The sequence below is a fragment of the Callorhinus ursinus genome, unplaced genomic scaffold, assembly GCF_003265705.2.
Source record: "Callorhinus ursinus isolate GAN/ISIS: 27379988/994484 unplaced genomic scaffold, GSC_fseal_2.0 scaffold55, whole genome shotgun sequence".
Taxonomy (NCBI): Eukaryota; Metazoa; Chordata; class Mammalia; order Carnivora; family Otariidae; genus Callorhinus; species Callorhinus ursinus.
The window spans coordinates 7,951,159-7,969,833 of NW_027397117.1; the positions used below are offsets into that span (position 1 = coordinate 7,951,159).

An 18,675-nucleotide genomic window follows, 5' to 3' on the forward strand; every position below is an offset into this window, starting at 1 on the left:
ACCCTTATTTTTGGCATATATATATAAGTTGTTCTCTCTTTAAAATTTTGGGGTACAGTTTCTTCTAACAGATCAAAATATACCCTAAATCACTAGTGTATGGCTTTGTTCTAGTCTCCTGCCTTATCACATTCTCTCCCTTTTTCCTTTTTTTTTTTCTTAAATCTTCTTTCCTTTTTCAAACAACTTATCTCACCAAGTCCTTTTATAAAATCTTTTATAATTTTCATCTTTACAGTCATCTTCCATCCCTTCATTGTATCAACCCTTATTTTGTACATATATGTCTTTCTTCCTTTAAAATTTTAGGAGGCACTTTTTTCTAACAGACCAAAATACACCTAAAATCTAGTGTGTGGCACTGATCTATGCACTAGCCTGATCATATTTGATCACATTCTGCTTTTTTTGTATTGTTCTGTTTTTGTTTTTATCCTTTTTTTTCCTTTTTTTTCTTTTTTTTTTCTCTTTCTTTTTTCTTTCTTTCCCTTTCTTTTCCCCTGGTTTCAGGTCTTTTCTGATTTGTATACAGTATATTTGCTGGGGACGTTGTAAACCTGTTAGCATTTTGTTCTCTCATTCATCTATTCTCCTCTGGACAAAATGACAAGACGAAAGAAATCACCTCAGCAAAAAGAACAAGAGGTAGTACCGTCAGCCAGGGACCTACTCAATACGGACATTAGTACGATGTCGGACCTAGAGTTCAGAATCATGACTTTAGAGATACTAGTTGGGCTTGAAAAAAGCGTGGAAGTTATTAGAGAAACCCTTTCTGGAGAAATAAAAGAACTAAAATCTAACCAAATCGAAATCAAAAAGGCTATTGATGAGGTGCAATCCAAAATGGGGGCACTAACTGCTAGGATAAATGAGGCAGAAGAGAGAATCAGCGATATAGAAGACCAAATGATGGAAAATAAAGAGGCTGAGAAAAAGAGAGAGAAACAATTACAGGATCGAGGGCAGAATTCGAGAGATAAGTGATACGATAAGACGAAACAACATTAGAATAATTGGGATCCCAGAAGAAGAAGAGAGAGAGAGAGGGGCAGAAGGTATATTGGAACAAATTATAGCAGAGAACTTCCCTAATGTGAGGAAGGAAACAGGCATTAAAATCCAGGTGGCACAGAGAACCCCTCTCAAAATCAATAATAATAGGTCAACACCCCGACATCTAATAGTAAAACTTACGAGTCTCAAGAGACAAAGAGAAAATCCTGAAAGCAGCTCGGGAGAAGAGATATGTAACCTACAATGGTAGAAACATTAGATTGGCAACAGACCTATCCACAGAGACCTGGCAGGCCAGAAAGGACTGGCAAGATATCTTCAGAGCACTAAACGACAAAAATATGCAGCCAAGAATACTATATCCAGCTAGGCTCTCATTGAAAATAGAAGGAGAGATAAAAAGCTTCCAGAACAAACAAAAACTAAAGGAAGTTGCAAACACAAAACCAGCCCTCCAAGAAATATTGAGAGGGGTCCTCTAAGCAAAGAGAGAACCTAAAAGCAGCAAAGAGCAGAAACGAACACAGACAACAGACAGTTAACAGTCACCTTACAGGTAATACAATGGCACTAAATTCATACCTTTCAATAGTTACCCTGAATGTAAATGGGCTCAATGCCCCAATCAAAAGACACAGGCTATCAGATTGGATTACAAAACAAGACCCATCAATATGCTGTCTGCAAGAGACTCATTTTAGACCCAAAGACACCCCCAGATTGAAAGTGAGGGGGTGGAAAACCATTTACCATGCTAATGGACACCAAAAGAAAGCTGGGGTGGCAATCCTTATATCAGACAAACTAGATTTTAAAACAAAGACTGTAATAAGAGATGAGGAAGGACACTATATCCTACTTAAAGGGTCTATCCAACAAGAAGATCTAACAATTGTAAATATCTATGCCCCGAACATGGGAGCAGCCAATTATATAAGGCAATTAATAACAAAAGCAAAGAAACACATTGACAACAATACAATAATAGTGGGGGACTTTAACACCCCCCTGACTGAAATGGACAGATCATCTAAGCAAAAGATCAACAAGGAAATAAAGACTTTAAATGACACACTGGACCAAATGGACTTCACAGACATATTCAGAACATTCCATCCCAAAGCAATGGAATACACATTCTTCTCTAGTGCCCATGGAACATTCTCCAGAATTGATCACATTCTAGGTCACAAATCAGGTCTCAACCGGTACCAAAAGATTGGGATCATTCCCTGCATATTTTCAGACCACAATGCTTTGAAACTAGAACTCAATCACAAGAGGAAAGTCGGAAAGAACTCAAATACATGGAGGCTAAAGAGCATCCTACTAAAGAATGAATGGGTCAACCAAGAAATTAAAGAAGAATTAAAAAAATTCATGGAAACCAATGAAAATGAAAACACAACTGTTCAAAATCTTTGGGATACAGCAAAGGCAGTCCTGAGAGGAAAGTATATAGCAATACAAGCCTTTCTCAAGAAACAAGAAAGGTCTCAAATACACAACCTAACCCTCCACCTAAAGGAGCTGGAGAAAGAACAGCAAATAAAGCCTAAACCCAGCAGGAGAAGAGAAATCATAAAGATCAGAGCAGAAATCAATGAACTAGAAACCAAAAGAACAGTAGAACAGATCAACGAAACTAGGAGCTGGTTCTTTGAAAGAATTAACAAGATTGATAAACCCCTGGCCAGACTGATCAAAAAGAAAAGAGAAATGACCCAAATCAACAAAATCATGAATGAAAGAGGAGAGATCACAACCAACACCAAAGAAATACAAACAATTATAAGAACATATTATGAGCAACTCTATGCCAGCAAATTAGAGAACCTGGAAGAAATGGGTGCATTCCTAGAGATGTATCAACTACCAAAATTGAACCAGGAAGAAATAGAAAACCTGAACAGACCTATAACCACTAAGGAAATTAAAACAGTCATCAAAAATCTCCCCAGAAACAAAAGCCCAGGGCCAGATGGCTTCCCAGGGGAATTCTATCAGACATTTCAAGAAGAATTAATACCTATTCTCCTGAAACTGTTCCAAAAAATAGAAATGGAAGGGAAACTTCCAAACTCATTTTATGAGGCCAGCATTACCTTGATCCCAAAACCAGACAAAGACCCCATCAAAAAAGAGAATTACAGACCAATATCCTTGATGAACATGGATGCAAAAATTCTCACCAAAATACTAGCCAATAGGATCCAACAGTACATTAAAAGAAGTATTCACCATGACCAAGTGGGATTTATTCCTGGGCTGCAAGCCTGGTTCAACATCTGCAAATCAATCAACGTGATACAATACATTAACAAAAGAAAGAGCAAGAATCATATGATCCTCTCAATAGATGCAGAAAAAGCATTTCACAAAGTACAACATCCTTTCTTGATCAAAACTCTTCAGAGTATAGGGATAGAGGGTACATACCTCAATATCATAAAAGCCATCTATGAAAAACCTACAGCGAATATCATTCTCAATGGGGAAAGGCTGAGAGCTTTTCCCCTAAGGTCAGGAACGCGGCAGGGATGTCCACTCTCACCACTGCTATTCAACATAGTATTAGAAGTCCTAGCCACAGCAATCAGACAACAAAAAGAAATCAAAGGCATCCAAATCGGCAAAGAGGAAGTCAAACTCTCACTCTTTGCAGATGATATGATACTGTATGTGGAAAACCCAAAAGACTCCACCCCAAAACTGCTAGAACTCATACAGGAATTCAGTAAAGTAGCAGGATATAAAATCAATGCACAGAAATCAGTGGCATTCCTATACACCAACAACAAGACAGAAGAGAGACAAATCAAGGAGTCTATCCCATTTACAATTGCACCCAAAACCATTAGATACCTAGGAATAAATCTAACCAAAGAGGCAAAGGATCTGTACTCAGAAAACTATAAAATACTCAGGAAAGAAATTGAAGAAGACACAAAGAAATGGAAAAACGTTCCATGCTCATGGATTGGGAGAATCAACATTGTGAAGATGTCAATGCTACCTAGAGCAATCTACACATTCAATGCAATCCCCATCAAAATACCATCCACTTTTTTCAAAGAAATGGAACAAATAATCTTAAAATTTGTATGGAACCAGAAGAGACCCAGAATAGCCAGAGGAATACTGAAAAAGAAAAGCAAAGCTGGCAGCATCACAATTCCGGACTTCCAGCTCTATTACAAAGCTGTCATCATCAAGACAGTTTGGTACTGGCACAAAAACAGACACATAGATCAATGGAACAGAATCGAGAGCCCAGAAATGGACCCTCAACTCTATGGTCAACTTATTTTTGACAAAGCAGGAAAGAATGTCCAATGGCAAAAAGACAGTCTCTTCAACAAATGGTGTTGGGAAAATTGGACAGGCACATGCAGAAGAATGAAACTGGACCATTTCCTTACACCACACACAAAAATAGACTCCAAATGGTTGAAAGACCTAAACGTGAGGCAGGAGTCCATCAAAATCCTAAAGGAGAACACAGGTAGCAACCTTTTCGACCTTAGCCGCAGCAACTTCTTCCTAGAAACATCGCCAAAGGCACGGGAAGCCCGGGCAAAAATGAACTATTGGGATTTCATCAAGATAAAAAGCTTTTGCACAGCAGAAGAAACAGTCCACAAAACCAAAAGACAACTGACAGAATGGGAGAAAATATTTGCAAATGACATATCAGATAAAGGGCTAGTATCCAAAATCTATAAAGAACTTATCAAACTCAACACCCAAAGAACAAATAATCCAATCAAGAAATGGGCAGAAGACATGAACAGACATTTCTCCAAAGAAGACATCCAAATGGCCAACAGGCACATGAAAAAGTGCTCAACATCGCTCAGCATCAGGGAAATCCAAATCAAAACCTCAATGAGATACCACCTCACACCCGTCAGAATGGCTAAAATTAACAAGTCAAGAACGACAGATGTTGGCGGGGATGTGGAGAAAGGGGAACCCTCCTACACTGTTGGTGGGAATGCAAGCTGGTGCAACCACTCTGGAAAACAGTATGGAGGTTCCTCAAACAGTTGAAATTAGAGCTACCGTTCGATCCAGCAATTGCACTACTGGGTATTCACCCCAAAGATACAAATGTAGGGACCCGAAGGGGTACGTGTACCCCAATGTTTATAGCAGCAATGTCCACAATAGCCAAACTGTGGAAAGAGCCAAGATGCCCATCGACAGATGAATGGATAAAGAAGAGGTGGTATATATACACAATGGAATATTATGCAGCCATCAAAAGGAATGAGATCTTGCCATTTGCAACGACGTGGATGGAACTGGAGGGTGTTATGCTGAGTGAAATAAGTCAATCAGAGAAAGACATGTATCACATGACCTCACTGATATGAGGAATTCTTAATCTCAGGAAACAAACTGAGTGTTACTGGAGTGGTTGGGGGTGGGAGGGATGGGGTGGCTGGGTGATAGACATTGGGGAGGGTATGTGCTACGGTGAGCGCTGTGAATTGTGCAAGACTGTTGAATCACAGATCTGTACTTCTGAAACAAATAACGCAACATATTTTAAGAAAAAAGAAAAAGAAGAAGATAACAGGAGAGGAAGAAAAGGGGAGTATGTCAGAGGGGGAGACGAACCATGAGCGAGGATGGACTCTGAAAAACAAACTGAGGGTTCTAGAGGGGAGGGGGGAGGGGGATGGGTTATCTTGGTGATGGGTATTGAGGAGGGCACGTTCTGCATGGAGCACTGGGTGTTATGAACAAACAATGAATCATGGAACACTGCACCAAAAACTAATGATGTAATATATGGTGATTAACATAACAATAAAAAAATTAAAAAAAAAAAAGTACAGGCCAATATCCCTGATGGGCATAGATGCAAAAATCCTCAACAAAATATTAGCAAACTGAATTTACCAATACGTTAAAGGGATCATTCACCATGATCAAACGGGATTTATTCTAGTGATACAAAGATGATTTAACATCTACAAATCAATCAACATGAAAACACCACATTATCAAAATGAAGGATAAAAACCATATCATCATCTGAAGAGATAAAGAAAAAGCATTTGACAAAATTCAACATCCACTTATGGTAAAACTCCCAACAATGTGGGTATAGATGAAATGTAACTCAACATAATAAAAGCCCTATATGACAAGCGCACAGTTAGCTTATTCAACAGCAAAAAGTTGAAAACCCTTCCTTTAAGATCAGAAACAAGACAAGGATGCCCACTCTCACCACTTATATTCAACATAGTATTGGAAATCCTAACCAGATCAATTATGCAGGAAAAAGAAATAAAAGTGATCTAAATCAGAAAGGAAGAAGTAAAATGGTTAGTATTTGCAGAAAACTTGATTTTGTATATAGAAAACTGCAAAGACTCCACCTAAAAAATCTATTAGAACTAATAAACAAATTCAATAAATTTGCAGGGTACAAAATCAATACACAAAATTTGTTGCATTTCTATACACTAACAGCTAACAAACAGAAAGAGAAATTAAGGAAACAATCCCATTTACGACTGCATCAAAAAGAACAAAATACCTAGAAATAAATTTAACTGAGGAGGTTGAAGACCTGTACACTAAAAACTAGAAGACATTGAGGAAAGAAATTGAAGAAAAACACAAATAAGTGGAAAAATATTTAATGCTCATGGATTAAAATAATTAATATTGTTAAAAATGCCCCTATTTCCCAAGGCAATCTACAGATTTAATGCAATTCCTATCAAAATTCCAATGACATTCTCCACAGAAATAGAACAAACAATCCTAAAATTTGTATGGGACCACAAAAGATGCTAAACAGTTAAGTTGATCTTGAGAAAAAAGAAATATGGAGGTATCATACTTTCTGATTTCACACTGTATTACAAAAGCTATAATAATCAAAACAGTATTGGTATTAGCATAAAAACAGACACATAGATTAGTGGAACAGAATAGAGAGCCCAGAAATAAACCCATGCATATATGGTCAATTAACTTATGACAAAGAAGGCAAAAATATGGGAAAAGGACAGTCTCTTCAATAAATTGTGTTGGGAAAACTAGTTAGCTACATGCAAAAGAATGAAACTGAATCATTATCTTACACCATACACAAAAATTGTCTCAAAATGGATTAAAGACTTGAATATAAGACCTGAAACTGTAAAACTCTTAGAAGAAAACATACAGGGTAAGCTCTTTGTTGACATCAGTACTGGAAGTGATTTTTTTTTTTTTTAATCTGACTCCAAAGGCAAGGGTAACAAAAGCTAAAATAAACAAATGGGATTACATCTAACTAAAAAGCATCTGAACAGTGAAGGAAAACATCAACAAAATGGAAAAGCAACCTACTAAACAGGAGAAGCTGATATATCTGATATCTGAAATCATATATCTGATAAGGGGTTAATATCTAAAATATATACAGAACTCCTACAACTCAGTAACAACAAACCCCAAACAATTGGACTGAAAAAGGGGCAGAAGACATGAATAGACATTTTTCCAAAGAAGATATATGGATGACTGACAGGAACATGAAAAGATCCTCACGCACGACTCATCAAGGAAATGCAAATCAAAACCACAATGACATCTCACCTCATACCTGTCAGAATGGCTATTATCAAAAAGACAAGAAATAACAAGCATTGGCAAGAATGTGGAGAAAGGGGAACACTTGTGCACTGTTGGTGGGAATGTAAATTGGTGAAGCCACTATGGAAAACAGTATGGAGGTTCCTCAAAAAATTGAAAATAGAACTACCATATTATCCAGCAATTCCACTTCTGGTATTTATCTGAAGAAAATAAATAGACTAATTTGAAAAGATATATGCACCCCTATGTTCATTGCAAACTCATTTACAATAGCTAAGATATGGAAGCAATCTAAGGGTCTACTGATAGATGAATGGATACAAATGTGATATATTATTCAATGGAATCCTAGTCAGCCACAAAAAAGGATGAAATGTTGCCATTTGCAACAACGTGGCTGGCCCTTGATGGTATTATGCTAAGTGAAATAAGTCAGACAGAGAAAGACACATGCTGTATGGTTTCACTTGTATGTGGAACCCAAAACAAAAACAAATGAACAAACAAAACAAACAAACCTCCTAGATACAGAGAACAGATTAGTGCTTGCTAATTTAGGGGTAGGTGAAATGGGGATCAAGAGGTACAAACTTCCAGTTATAAAATAAGTAAGCCATGGGGTGTAATGTGTCACAGCATGGTGACTATAGTCAATAATATTGTATTGCATATGAAAGTTGTTAAGAGAGTAAATCTTTGTATCTTTGGATGGTGACAGATGGTAACTAGACTTATGGTGATTATTTCCCTACGTATACAAATATCAAATCACTATGTTGTGCACCTGAAATTAATATAATGTTCTATGTCAATTATACTTCAATTAAAAAAAAAGAAAGCTCACAATTTAAATATCAGACAAAATTGAATTCAAGATGAAAATGTTTAAATAGGACAAGGAGAGTCATCTAATAATGACAGAGTATAATCCATGGTGAAAATATTTGTAATGTATCATCATGCAACAAATAACCTAATACCAAATCAATTGAAAAACTATTAGGGGGAGCACCTGGATGGCTCAGTTGCTTAAGCGTCCAACTCTTGATTTCAGCTCAGGTTATGATCTCAACCTGGGGAGATCAAGCCCTATGTTGGGCTCCATGATGGGCATGGAACCTGCTTAAGATTCTCTCTCTCCCTCTTTCTCTCCGCCTCATGCACGTGCTCTCTCACTCTCCCTCAAAAAGAGAGAGAGAGAAAGAAATATAACTTAATGCAAAGATGTAAGGTTATTCCATCAGACTGACAAGAGTTTAAAAATATGCATAAAATCCAGTGGGAGTGGGGACATAGAAAAATGTTCCCTCTTAGTCAATGTTGGTGAGATTGTAAATTGTACCTCCTTTCAAAAATGAGTTGGACAATGTGTATCAAAATTTATAAGCACATGGGCATACCCTTAGATGCAGCAATTCCAGTTTTAAGCATTTATCCTAAAATGATAACCAGTCAATTGAACAGAGATATGTTTATAAGGATATGGAGTATTTTCTTGCTCATATTAATGAAAAATTGGAAGCAAAGCAAATGCCCATCAATAAACAACTAAATGATTAAAGCATGGTACATTCACATAGTTAATATTATTAATTGACATGTAAATATGCCTATGACTTATTGTTCAGTGCTCAAGTCAAGTTACAAAATAGTTTGTCTAGTATAACAGCACTTAAAGTTAGATGCATCTTAATTGCATGTATATGACCCAGCAATTTCTCTCTTAAATATATAAACAATAAAACAGTATTCATATACGCACAAAAGACATGCACTAGAATATTTATAGCAGAACTACTCATAATAGCCTCAAACTGGAAACCACTCAAATGCCTATCAACAATAAAATTGATAAATAAATTATGATATATTCACATAGCAGAGAGATAATATAGCTCTACAATAGTGAATGAACTAAAACCCCCTAAAACCATACAGAAGAGCCTCATAAATATAATGCTGAGTGAAAGAAGACAGATAAAGCAGAATATATGCTTCATGATTACATTTATTTTTAAAGATTTTATTTATTTATTTGACAGAGAGAGACACAGCAAGAGAGGGAACACAAGCAGGGGGAGTGGGAGAGGGACAAGCAGGCTTCCCGACGAGCAGGGAACGTGATGCGGGTCTTGATCTCAGGACCCTGAGATCATGACCTGAGCCAGACACTTAACAACTGAGCCACCCAGGTGCCCCTCATGATTACATTTAAATAAAATTTAAAATCTGGCAAAAGTAATCTATGTCATTAAAAGTCAAGACAGCAGAGGGGCACCTGGAGGGCTGTTGGTTAAGCATCCAACTCTTGATTTCAGTTCAGGTCATGATCTCAGGGTTGTGAGATCAAGCACTGAGCACCTTGGGCTCCATGCTCAGTGGGGAGTCTGCTTGAGATACTCTGTCTTCCTCTCCCTCTGCCCCTCTCCCTCTCTAAAATAAATAAATAAATCTTTTTTTAAAAAAAAAAAAGAAGTCAAGACAGTAGTTATCCTTGGGTTGATGGGGAGAGGGTTGTGATTGGCAGTGGGTATGAAAATGTCTTCTGAGACGCTGGCAATGTTCTGTTAACTGAGTGCTGGTTACACGGGTACGTTTAGTTCATGGTAATCTGTACACTTACGAGTTGTGTACTTTCCTGCATACACACACGTATACAAACATACACACAAACTGTATACATGGACAGGAAGATGTCAGGAAGGATGTTGGCAAAAAGGTCAGTAGGGTTCTTATTTGGAGAGGGGGGTCAAGCATGACTTTGGCTTCCTTCTCTTATCTGTCTGTATCAGTAGATACAGTTCTATACAGGAAAACACAATTTAACTGAAGGAATAGAAGTTAAATTTACTGAACATTCAACTCAAAAAGAACAATAAACAAAATGAGAAAGCGGGATAAATGAAGTGACAAAGATAAGAGCTAGAAAACAGTCAAACATGATGGAAGTAGATGTAAAGTGATCAATATGCTTCTTCCCAAATGACCATTAATGAACTCATGAATTTACACAAATAGACAATGTGTGAAATAGCACTTTAACCATAAACCAAAGAACTGGGGGAATTTCTGCCGATTTCACAATCACAGAGAATGATGTAAAAACCCATTTTAAAAATAAGCTTATTGAAGTGTAATTGACATATGTTAAACTGCATATAAAGCATACAATTTAATAAGTTTTAATACATGTATATACCTGTGAAGCCATCACCACAATCAAGATGATAAACATATCCATTGCCTCCAAAAGTTTCCTCATATCTCTTCCCTCCACTTCTTTCATCCTCTCCCCTCTCCCATAGGAATCATTATAGTTTTTTTCCAGAATTTTATAGAAATAGAATTTTAGTGTATGCATTTTTGTTGTCTGGCTTCTTTATTTCAGCATAATATTTTGAAATGCACCCATAATTTTGTATGTAACAATAGTTCACTGAATAGTATTTCATTGTGTGAATATACCATAATTTATTAATCTACTAACCGTTGATGGACATTTAGGTTACTTCCAGTTTTTGACTATTATAAATAAAGTTGCAATGAGCAGTCATGTTTGAATCTTTGCATGAACACATGCTTTCATTTATATTGATTAAATACCTAGAGGTGGAATGGCAGGTCATACAATGGTTGTATTTAGAATGTATTAATATGTATGTTTAACTGTTTAAAGAACTGCCAATTATGCAAAGTGGTTGTACCATTTTACACTCCCACTAGCAGTATATGAGCATTCCAGTGGCTCTACTTTCTCACCATCTCTTGGTATAGTTAAGTCATTTTAATTTTAGACATTTTAATAGGTACATGATAGCATCTCATTGTATTTTTGATTTGCATTTCCTTAATGGTTAATGATATTAGCTATCTTCTCAGGGGTTTATTTGCAAACTGTATATCTTCTTTGGTAAATTATCTGTTCATATTTTTTACCCATTTTATGTTGAGTTTTTTAGTTGAATTTAGAGAGCTCTTTATATGTTTTGAATACAAGTCCTTTATAAGATATGTGATTTACAAATATTTCCACTCTGTCTGTGGCTCATTTTTTCATCCTCTTAACAGTATCTTTCAAAGAGAAAATTCTTAATTTTGATGAAGTCTACTTTATGAAGTTGTTCTTTTAGGAATCATACTTTTGGGATCGTATTTTTTAAATATTTGCCTAACCCAAGGTCACAAAAGTTTTCTCTCGCCTGGTGATGGGTATTAAAGAGGGCATGTTCTGCGTGGAGCACTGGGTGTTATGCACAAACAATGAATCATGGAACACTACATCACAAAATAATGATGTAATGTATGGTGCTTAACATAACAATAAAAAATTTAAAGAAGAGAAAAAAAAGTTTTCTCTTAGAAGTTTTATAATTTTATGCTTTACATTTAGGTCCAAGATTCATTATGAGTTAAGTTTTGAATATGGTGAAATGTATGATTGAAGTGTGGATGTTTGTACGTGGATATATATATATATATATATATATATATATATGTAGCTATCCAGGCATTTCAACAAGTTTTATTGACAAACTATGCTTTCACTATTAAATTGTTTTTGCACTTTTGCTAAAAAGTCAACTGACCAGGCTTCCACTTCTGGGTAAGATGAAATAAGCATACTGAGCCCAATATATATCCCACTGAATGCAGTGTAAAATCAGGGCAGAATGCATGGAGCAGCTAATTGAGGACTCTAAAAACAACTACTAACAGGCAGATTGGAGAAGAACATGAGAATTCAAAGGACCATCCACTAGTGATGAGTTTATCATTATTTTCTTCTGGTATTTCCAGGCCTGAACTTAGGGAAGTCTGAAACTTGTGAGAATTAGCACAACACAGAAGATTCCAGGAGATGCCTCAAGCTCTGACTTAATGCATGGGGAGGTGATTTCCTAAAAGAAAGAAGATGAAATTCACCATCATTTCTTTTTTAATTTTTTTCTCTATTTTCTTGCATCTCAGCCCTCAAACAATCCATAAAAGCAAAAGCAGTAGGGGCAATGAGAGACAGTAGGAGCCTACAACTCAGAGGAGGGAAAACCTTCCTCTCTGACCGGATAATATGTGGTCCCAAAAGGGTTGTAAGGACCTCCATTGTGTCTTGTCTTCCTCTGTCCTCCTTTTGCTTGTCTGACACAAGTGCAACTGTAGAAAGGGTACAGTAGATTGAGGTAATAAAATTTGTAGCTTTCTAGTTGGAGGACCAAAACAGAGAGTACCTGGAAAATGAAAAGTGCTGATAAGATCATGAATGAGGAAACTTTGCTAAGGTGACTACTGTAAATTGTTTATAAACTTCTGGTCTCAACCCCATATGAGTAGATTGATCTGACCCTAACAAGTATATAGAGACTTTGAGAATGGAACAATGGGTTAGATAAGAGCCCATGTGTCAAACTAGCCACTGGCGTCACTCAAATGGGACAGATCTGAATAGGATGCAAAGGCTTTGAAAACTTAACTGAAATTGGAATTCCAACCAATATAAATGGGAGGCATAAACCCAACCAGGCTGATTGCCTGCTAGCATGTGTGTGCATGTGCACGTACACACACAGATATGAATAGAAATAGATCTGCCCTATTCAGGGCAGATCTGAATAGGAATGCAAAGGCTTTGAAAATTTAACTGAAATTGGAATTCCAACCAATCAGAATGGGAGGCATAAACTCAACCAGGCTGATTGCCTGCTAGCATGTGCGTGCGTGTGTGCGCGCACACACACACAGTCAACATTGTCCATAATATATAAATAAGACCCTGAGTCACATGGCAAAATATTCCAAATGTCCAGGATATAATCATAAATTCTCAAAATACAACAAAACAGGAAAAGCTATACTTGCTTGGAAAAAGATAACCAAACACATGTCAATGCCAGGAGGACATGGATATTGGAATTATCTTTATACTTTACACATACTTTAAAGCAGCTATCATACAATACTCCAAATAAGGCCAAAAACTTTTGGAAAGAATGGAAAGAAAGTCTCAGCAAAGAAAAAGAAGATATAAAGAATAGCCAAAGGAAATTTCAAAACTTAAAAGTACAAAATGAAAACACACAGGATGAGCTCCACATGAGATAGAAAAGGAAAGAGCCAGAGAACCTGAAGGAAGAACTTTAGAAATCTGAACAACACAGAAAAAAAAAGTTTGAAAAAAAGTGAACAGAGCCCAAAAGGCCCATGGGACAATACTAAAAGGCATGTTACCAGAGTCCTAAGGGAGAGGAAAAAGAGTGTGGTACAGAAAAAGTATTTAAAGACATAATGGCTGAAAACTTCCCAAATTTGGTGAAAGATACAAACCTATATAGGTCCAAGACTTTCAGAGAACTGCAATAGGATAAAGCCAAAGAAATCCACGCCAAACACATCATACATTGCTGAGAACTAAGGCAAAGAAAAAAGAATCTTTTCAAAAAGGATTTTATTTATTTATTTGACAGAAAGGAGGGGGGACAAACAGGGGGAGCAGCAGAGGGAGAGGGAGAAGAAGACTCCCCTCGGAGCAGGGAGCCCCACTCGGGGCTCTATCCCAGGACCCTGGGATCATGACATGAACCAAAGGCAGACGCTTAACGGCTGAGCCACCCAGCTGTCCTAAGTAAAAAGAATCTTGAAATCCGACAGAAGACTATGGTGCATTGCTTGTAGGAAAACAGTTTGAATCACGTAACTGGATTTCTCATGAGAAATCATGAGGCCAGAAGAAAATAGAATAATACTTTTGAAGTGCTGAGAGAAAAGAATTATTGACAAAGATTTCTATATACAGTAAAAATATCCTTCAGGAATGAAGGTGAAATAAAATTCTTAAATGCAGGAAAGCAATGAGAATTTCTTGCCAGCAAAACTTCTCTAAAAGAATTGCTAAAAGAAGTCCTTCAGATAGAAGGTAAATGATACAAAAAAGAAACTTAGAACATTGAGAATGAAGAAAAACAATAGAATGGTAAATATTGGGGTTAGTGTGACAGACTATTCTTCTCTTGAAATATGCTTAATGGGTGAAATTTAAAACTGTAACATTATTTGATGGGGTCCCAATGTATGTAGAAGTAATGTATAAGACAACTATAACAGAAAAGAGGAATATAAAGGGACCTATGTGGTGGTAAGATTTCTACATTCTACTTGAAGTGATAAAACAGCAAGTGACATCAGTGAAAATGACAGAATAGGGAACTCTAAAATTCTGTTACTCCAAAAAAGTAATTTTTTTAAACTGGCCAAAAAAAGTCAGAATGAACTTTCTTGGATATCTAGAAATTAGCCAAAAGCTTGTGGAAACCCAAAAACCCACTTACTCAAGAAAAAAATAGTTGCATCTTGGTAAAAACAATGAGTTTTGGAGTATGTTAACTTATTCTAGTCTCTGTCCTCCAGATAATTAGTAGCCCTGAAAATGACAGTCCACATTCCCGGCACTGGTAGTAGAGATAGCAGAATGGACCTCATTCACAAATACTTGTAATTATTTTGTTTTGACCTGTCTGATGGCTCAAAAGACTTGATTTTATCTCACCTAACTTGGTTGCCTTGTGCTCATGCCACTCCTCAGGGGACATTAGTTGAAAACATTGACAGGCAAATATTTTAGTCACTGCTGCCTGAGCCAAGGGGAAACAATTGGGCTAAACAATAGACTAACCAAAAAAATTTGGGAGGAAAGCCTGGGAAATTAGATACTTGGGGAGAAAAGGACTTTTGAAAAACTCTAACATATTCCTAAGAATTTAGAGGACAATATGCATTCCCAGGGCTGTGGGCATGCTCGGGAAAGCCCTGGGAAGGCCCTAAGTACTCAACTCTGGCCGACCTTTAGGCTTTATGCAGGCAGAAAGTGAAGACTATGATAGTCATCAATTTTTTGACTGAGTGTTAAAGACATGCCCTAACTGAGCTGCTTTACAAAGACTGGGAGATGTTTTTGGTTCCAAGAGTTTAAGGAAATCTCTACTCAATTATTAGCTAACTATTAAATTAACAGAACAGAGACTTCAGTGGCTACACATGACAAAGTATCTAGACTTTACAAAATTAATTCAGATAAGTCACAAAACAAATAAAAGCAACAACTAAAGCAAGCAGCAACAACAAATCCTGGGGTTAGGAAGAGGATCTAGTTTCCAAAATTATCCCTTTATAATAGTAGTAGTAAAAACGCCTAGTATTTAAGAAAAATTACAAGACATTCAAATAAAGAAGAACGTATTGCCCATATGGTCCACAGAGAAAAAGACAATCAATAGAAACTGTCTTTGAGGGAGTCCAGATGTTGGACTTAATACACAAAGACTTTAAATTAGCTATTTATAAAATGTTCAAAGAGTTAAGGGAAACTATATGTAAAGAACTAAAGGATGATAATCCCCAAATTGACCTACCTATTCAATGAAATCTATATCAAAATTTCAGCTCCCTTTTTGCAAAAATGGACAAGCTTATCTCAAAATTCATATGGATTTTCAAGGGACCCTGAATAGCCAAACAATTTTTCTAAGATTTAATTTATTGATTTGAGAGAAATAGAGCACACAAGAGGGGTAGGGGCAGAGGGATAGGGAGAAACAGACTCCCTGCTGAGCAGGAAGAACAATGTGAGGCTCAATCCCAGCACCCTAAGATCATGACCTGTGCTGAAGGCAGATGCTTAACCAACTGAGCCACCCAGGCGCTCCTGTCAAACAATCTTGAAAAAGAGAACAAAGTTGGAAGACTCACTCTTTGATTGCAAAGCTTACTACAAAAGTACAATTATCAGAACAGGGTAGGAATAGGAATAAGGATAGAAATACACAGCAATGGAATAGAACTGAGAGTCCAGAAATAAAACCCATATATTTGTGGTCAACAGATTTTTGACAAGGGTCCCAAGACCATTCAATGGGGAAAGAAGAGTCTTTTCAGCAAATGTTGGGACAATTGGATACTCATAATGCAAAAGAATAAATTTGATATTTCACACCATATACAAAAATTAACTCAAAATGTATTAAAAATCTAAATATAAGGGCTAGAACTACAAAACTCCTAGAGGGAAATATAGGTGTAAATCTTCATGGCCTTGGATTAGGCAATAGCTCCTTAAGTATGACACAGGGAGTACAAGCAACAAAATAAACAGATCAGTCGGACTTCATCAAAATTAGCAACTATTGTGAATCAAAGGACAATATCAAGAAAGTGAAAGACAACCAACAGAATGGGAGAAAATATTTGCAAACCATATATCTGATAATGGTCTGATATCTGGAATATAAATAAGTCTTTAAACTCAATAACAAAAGATAACCCATTTTAAAATGGGCAAAGAATTTAAATAGCTATATTTCCAAAGAAGATATACAAGTGGTCAATAAGCATATGAAAAGATGGTCAACGTCCTTAATCATTAGAAATAGGCAAATCAAAACCACAATGAGATCAAAACCCACTAGGATGGCAATAGTAATAAAAATTTTTTAAAAATAATAATGAAATTAATAAGTGTTGGCAAGGATATACATTGCTGGTGGGAATGTAAAATGATATAATCACTTTGGAAAAGTTGGAAGTTCCTCGAAAGTTAAACATAGAATTACCACTCAGCCTAGCAATTTCACTCCTAAGATAAACAAAAAGAGCTGAAGTATATGCTCGCACAAAAACTTATACATAAATATTTGTAGTAGCATTATTCATAATAGCTAAAAATTGGAAACAACATAAGTGTCCATAAACTAATGAATGGATAAACAAAATATAGTATATTCATAAAATGGAATATTATTTAGCCAAAAAAAGGAATGAAGTACTGATACATCCTACAACATGGCTGAACATGAACACATTATGTTAAGTGAAAGAAATCAGACACAGGAGACCACATATGGTATGATCCAACTTATAAAAAGGGTCCAAAATAGACAAATCCATATGGACAAAATGTAGATTAGTATTAGCCATGGGATGGGGAGAAGAGAAAAATGGGAAGTATAGGATTTCTTTTTTCTTTTTTTTTTTTTTTGTGCTGTATGACGTTTAATTAAGTATATATAATGTCTTCCAATCACGTCACCTAGGGACCATTTTACCCACTGCTCTGTTTGGCAGCCAGTCTCTTGTCTCTCTTTTCAGCGATGGTGAGGCGGATACCCTTTCCATGGGGAAGAGAAATCCACGGTTTGTTGCCTTTGCCAGTAACAAAAATGTTGGAGAGTCGGGTGGCAAAGCTGTTGCCATTGGCATCTTTCACGTGAACCACATCAAACGAACCAGGATGTCTCTCTCTGTTGGTGATCACACCAATTCTTCCCAGGTTGGCACCCCCGGTCACCATACACAGATTACCAGTATCAAACTTGATGAAATCAGTAATCTTCCCAGTCTCCAAATCAATCTGAATGGTGTCATTCACCTTGATGAGGGGGGGATCAGGGTAGCAGATGGTGTGAGCATCATGAGTCACCAGATGAGGGATTCCTTTTGTCCCCACAAAGATCTTTCGCACTTTGCACAACTTATACTTGGCCTCCTCAGGTGTTATCCGATGAACAGCAAAGCGACCCTTGGTGTCATAGATCAGACGGAAATTCTCCCCAGTCTTGTCAATGCTGATGACATCCATAAAACCAGCAGGGTAGGTTATATCAGTTCGGACCTTGCCATCAATCTTAATAAAACGCTGCATACAGATCTTCTTTACTTCATCTCCTGTTAGGGCATACTTAAGTCTGTTCCTTAGGAAAATGATGAGAGGGAGACATTCTCTCAACTTGTGGGGACCAGTAGATGGGCGAGGAGCAAACACACCAGTCAGTTTATCCAGCATCCAATGCTTTGGAGCTGCTACACGCTTCAAATGCTTCTTGGGACCACGAGCCATGGCTGCGCTGGGAACTGGGAAGTATAGGATTTCTGTTTGGGGTGATGGAAATGTTCTGGAATAAGATAATTGTGCTGGTTGCACAACACTGTGAATATACAATCAACCACTGAGTTATATACTTTAAAATTGTGAACTTTATGCTATGCAACATTTATGTCAATAAATCA

The 18,675-nt window shown here is 36.8% G+C and overlaps 2 protein-coding genes across 7 annotated transcripts in view; both read right to left on the reverse strand.

Moving 5' to 3' along the window:
* Window positions 1-18,675, reverse strand: part of CALN1 (calneuron 1) — a 501,983-nt gene that overhangs the window by 457,938 nt on the left and 25,370 nt on the right. The window lies entirely within an intron of this gene.
* Window positions 17,622-18,514, reverse strand: LOC112817557 (small ribosomal subunit protein eS4, X isoform-like). The gene has a single exon (XM_025864720.2). It carries the CDS (start codon window positions 18,503-18,505, stop codon window positions 17,711-17,713), a length of 795 nt encoding a protein of 264 aa, XP_025720505.1. The 5' UTR covers window positions 18,506-18,514; the 3' UTR covers window positions 17,622-17,710.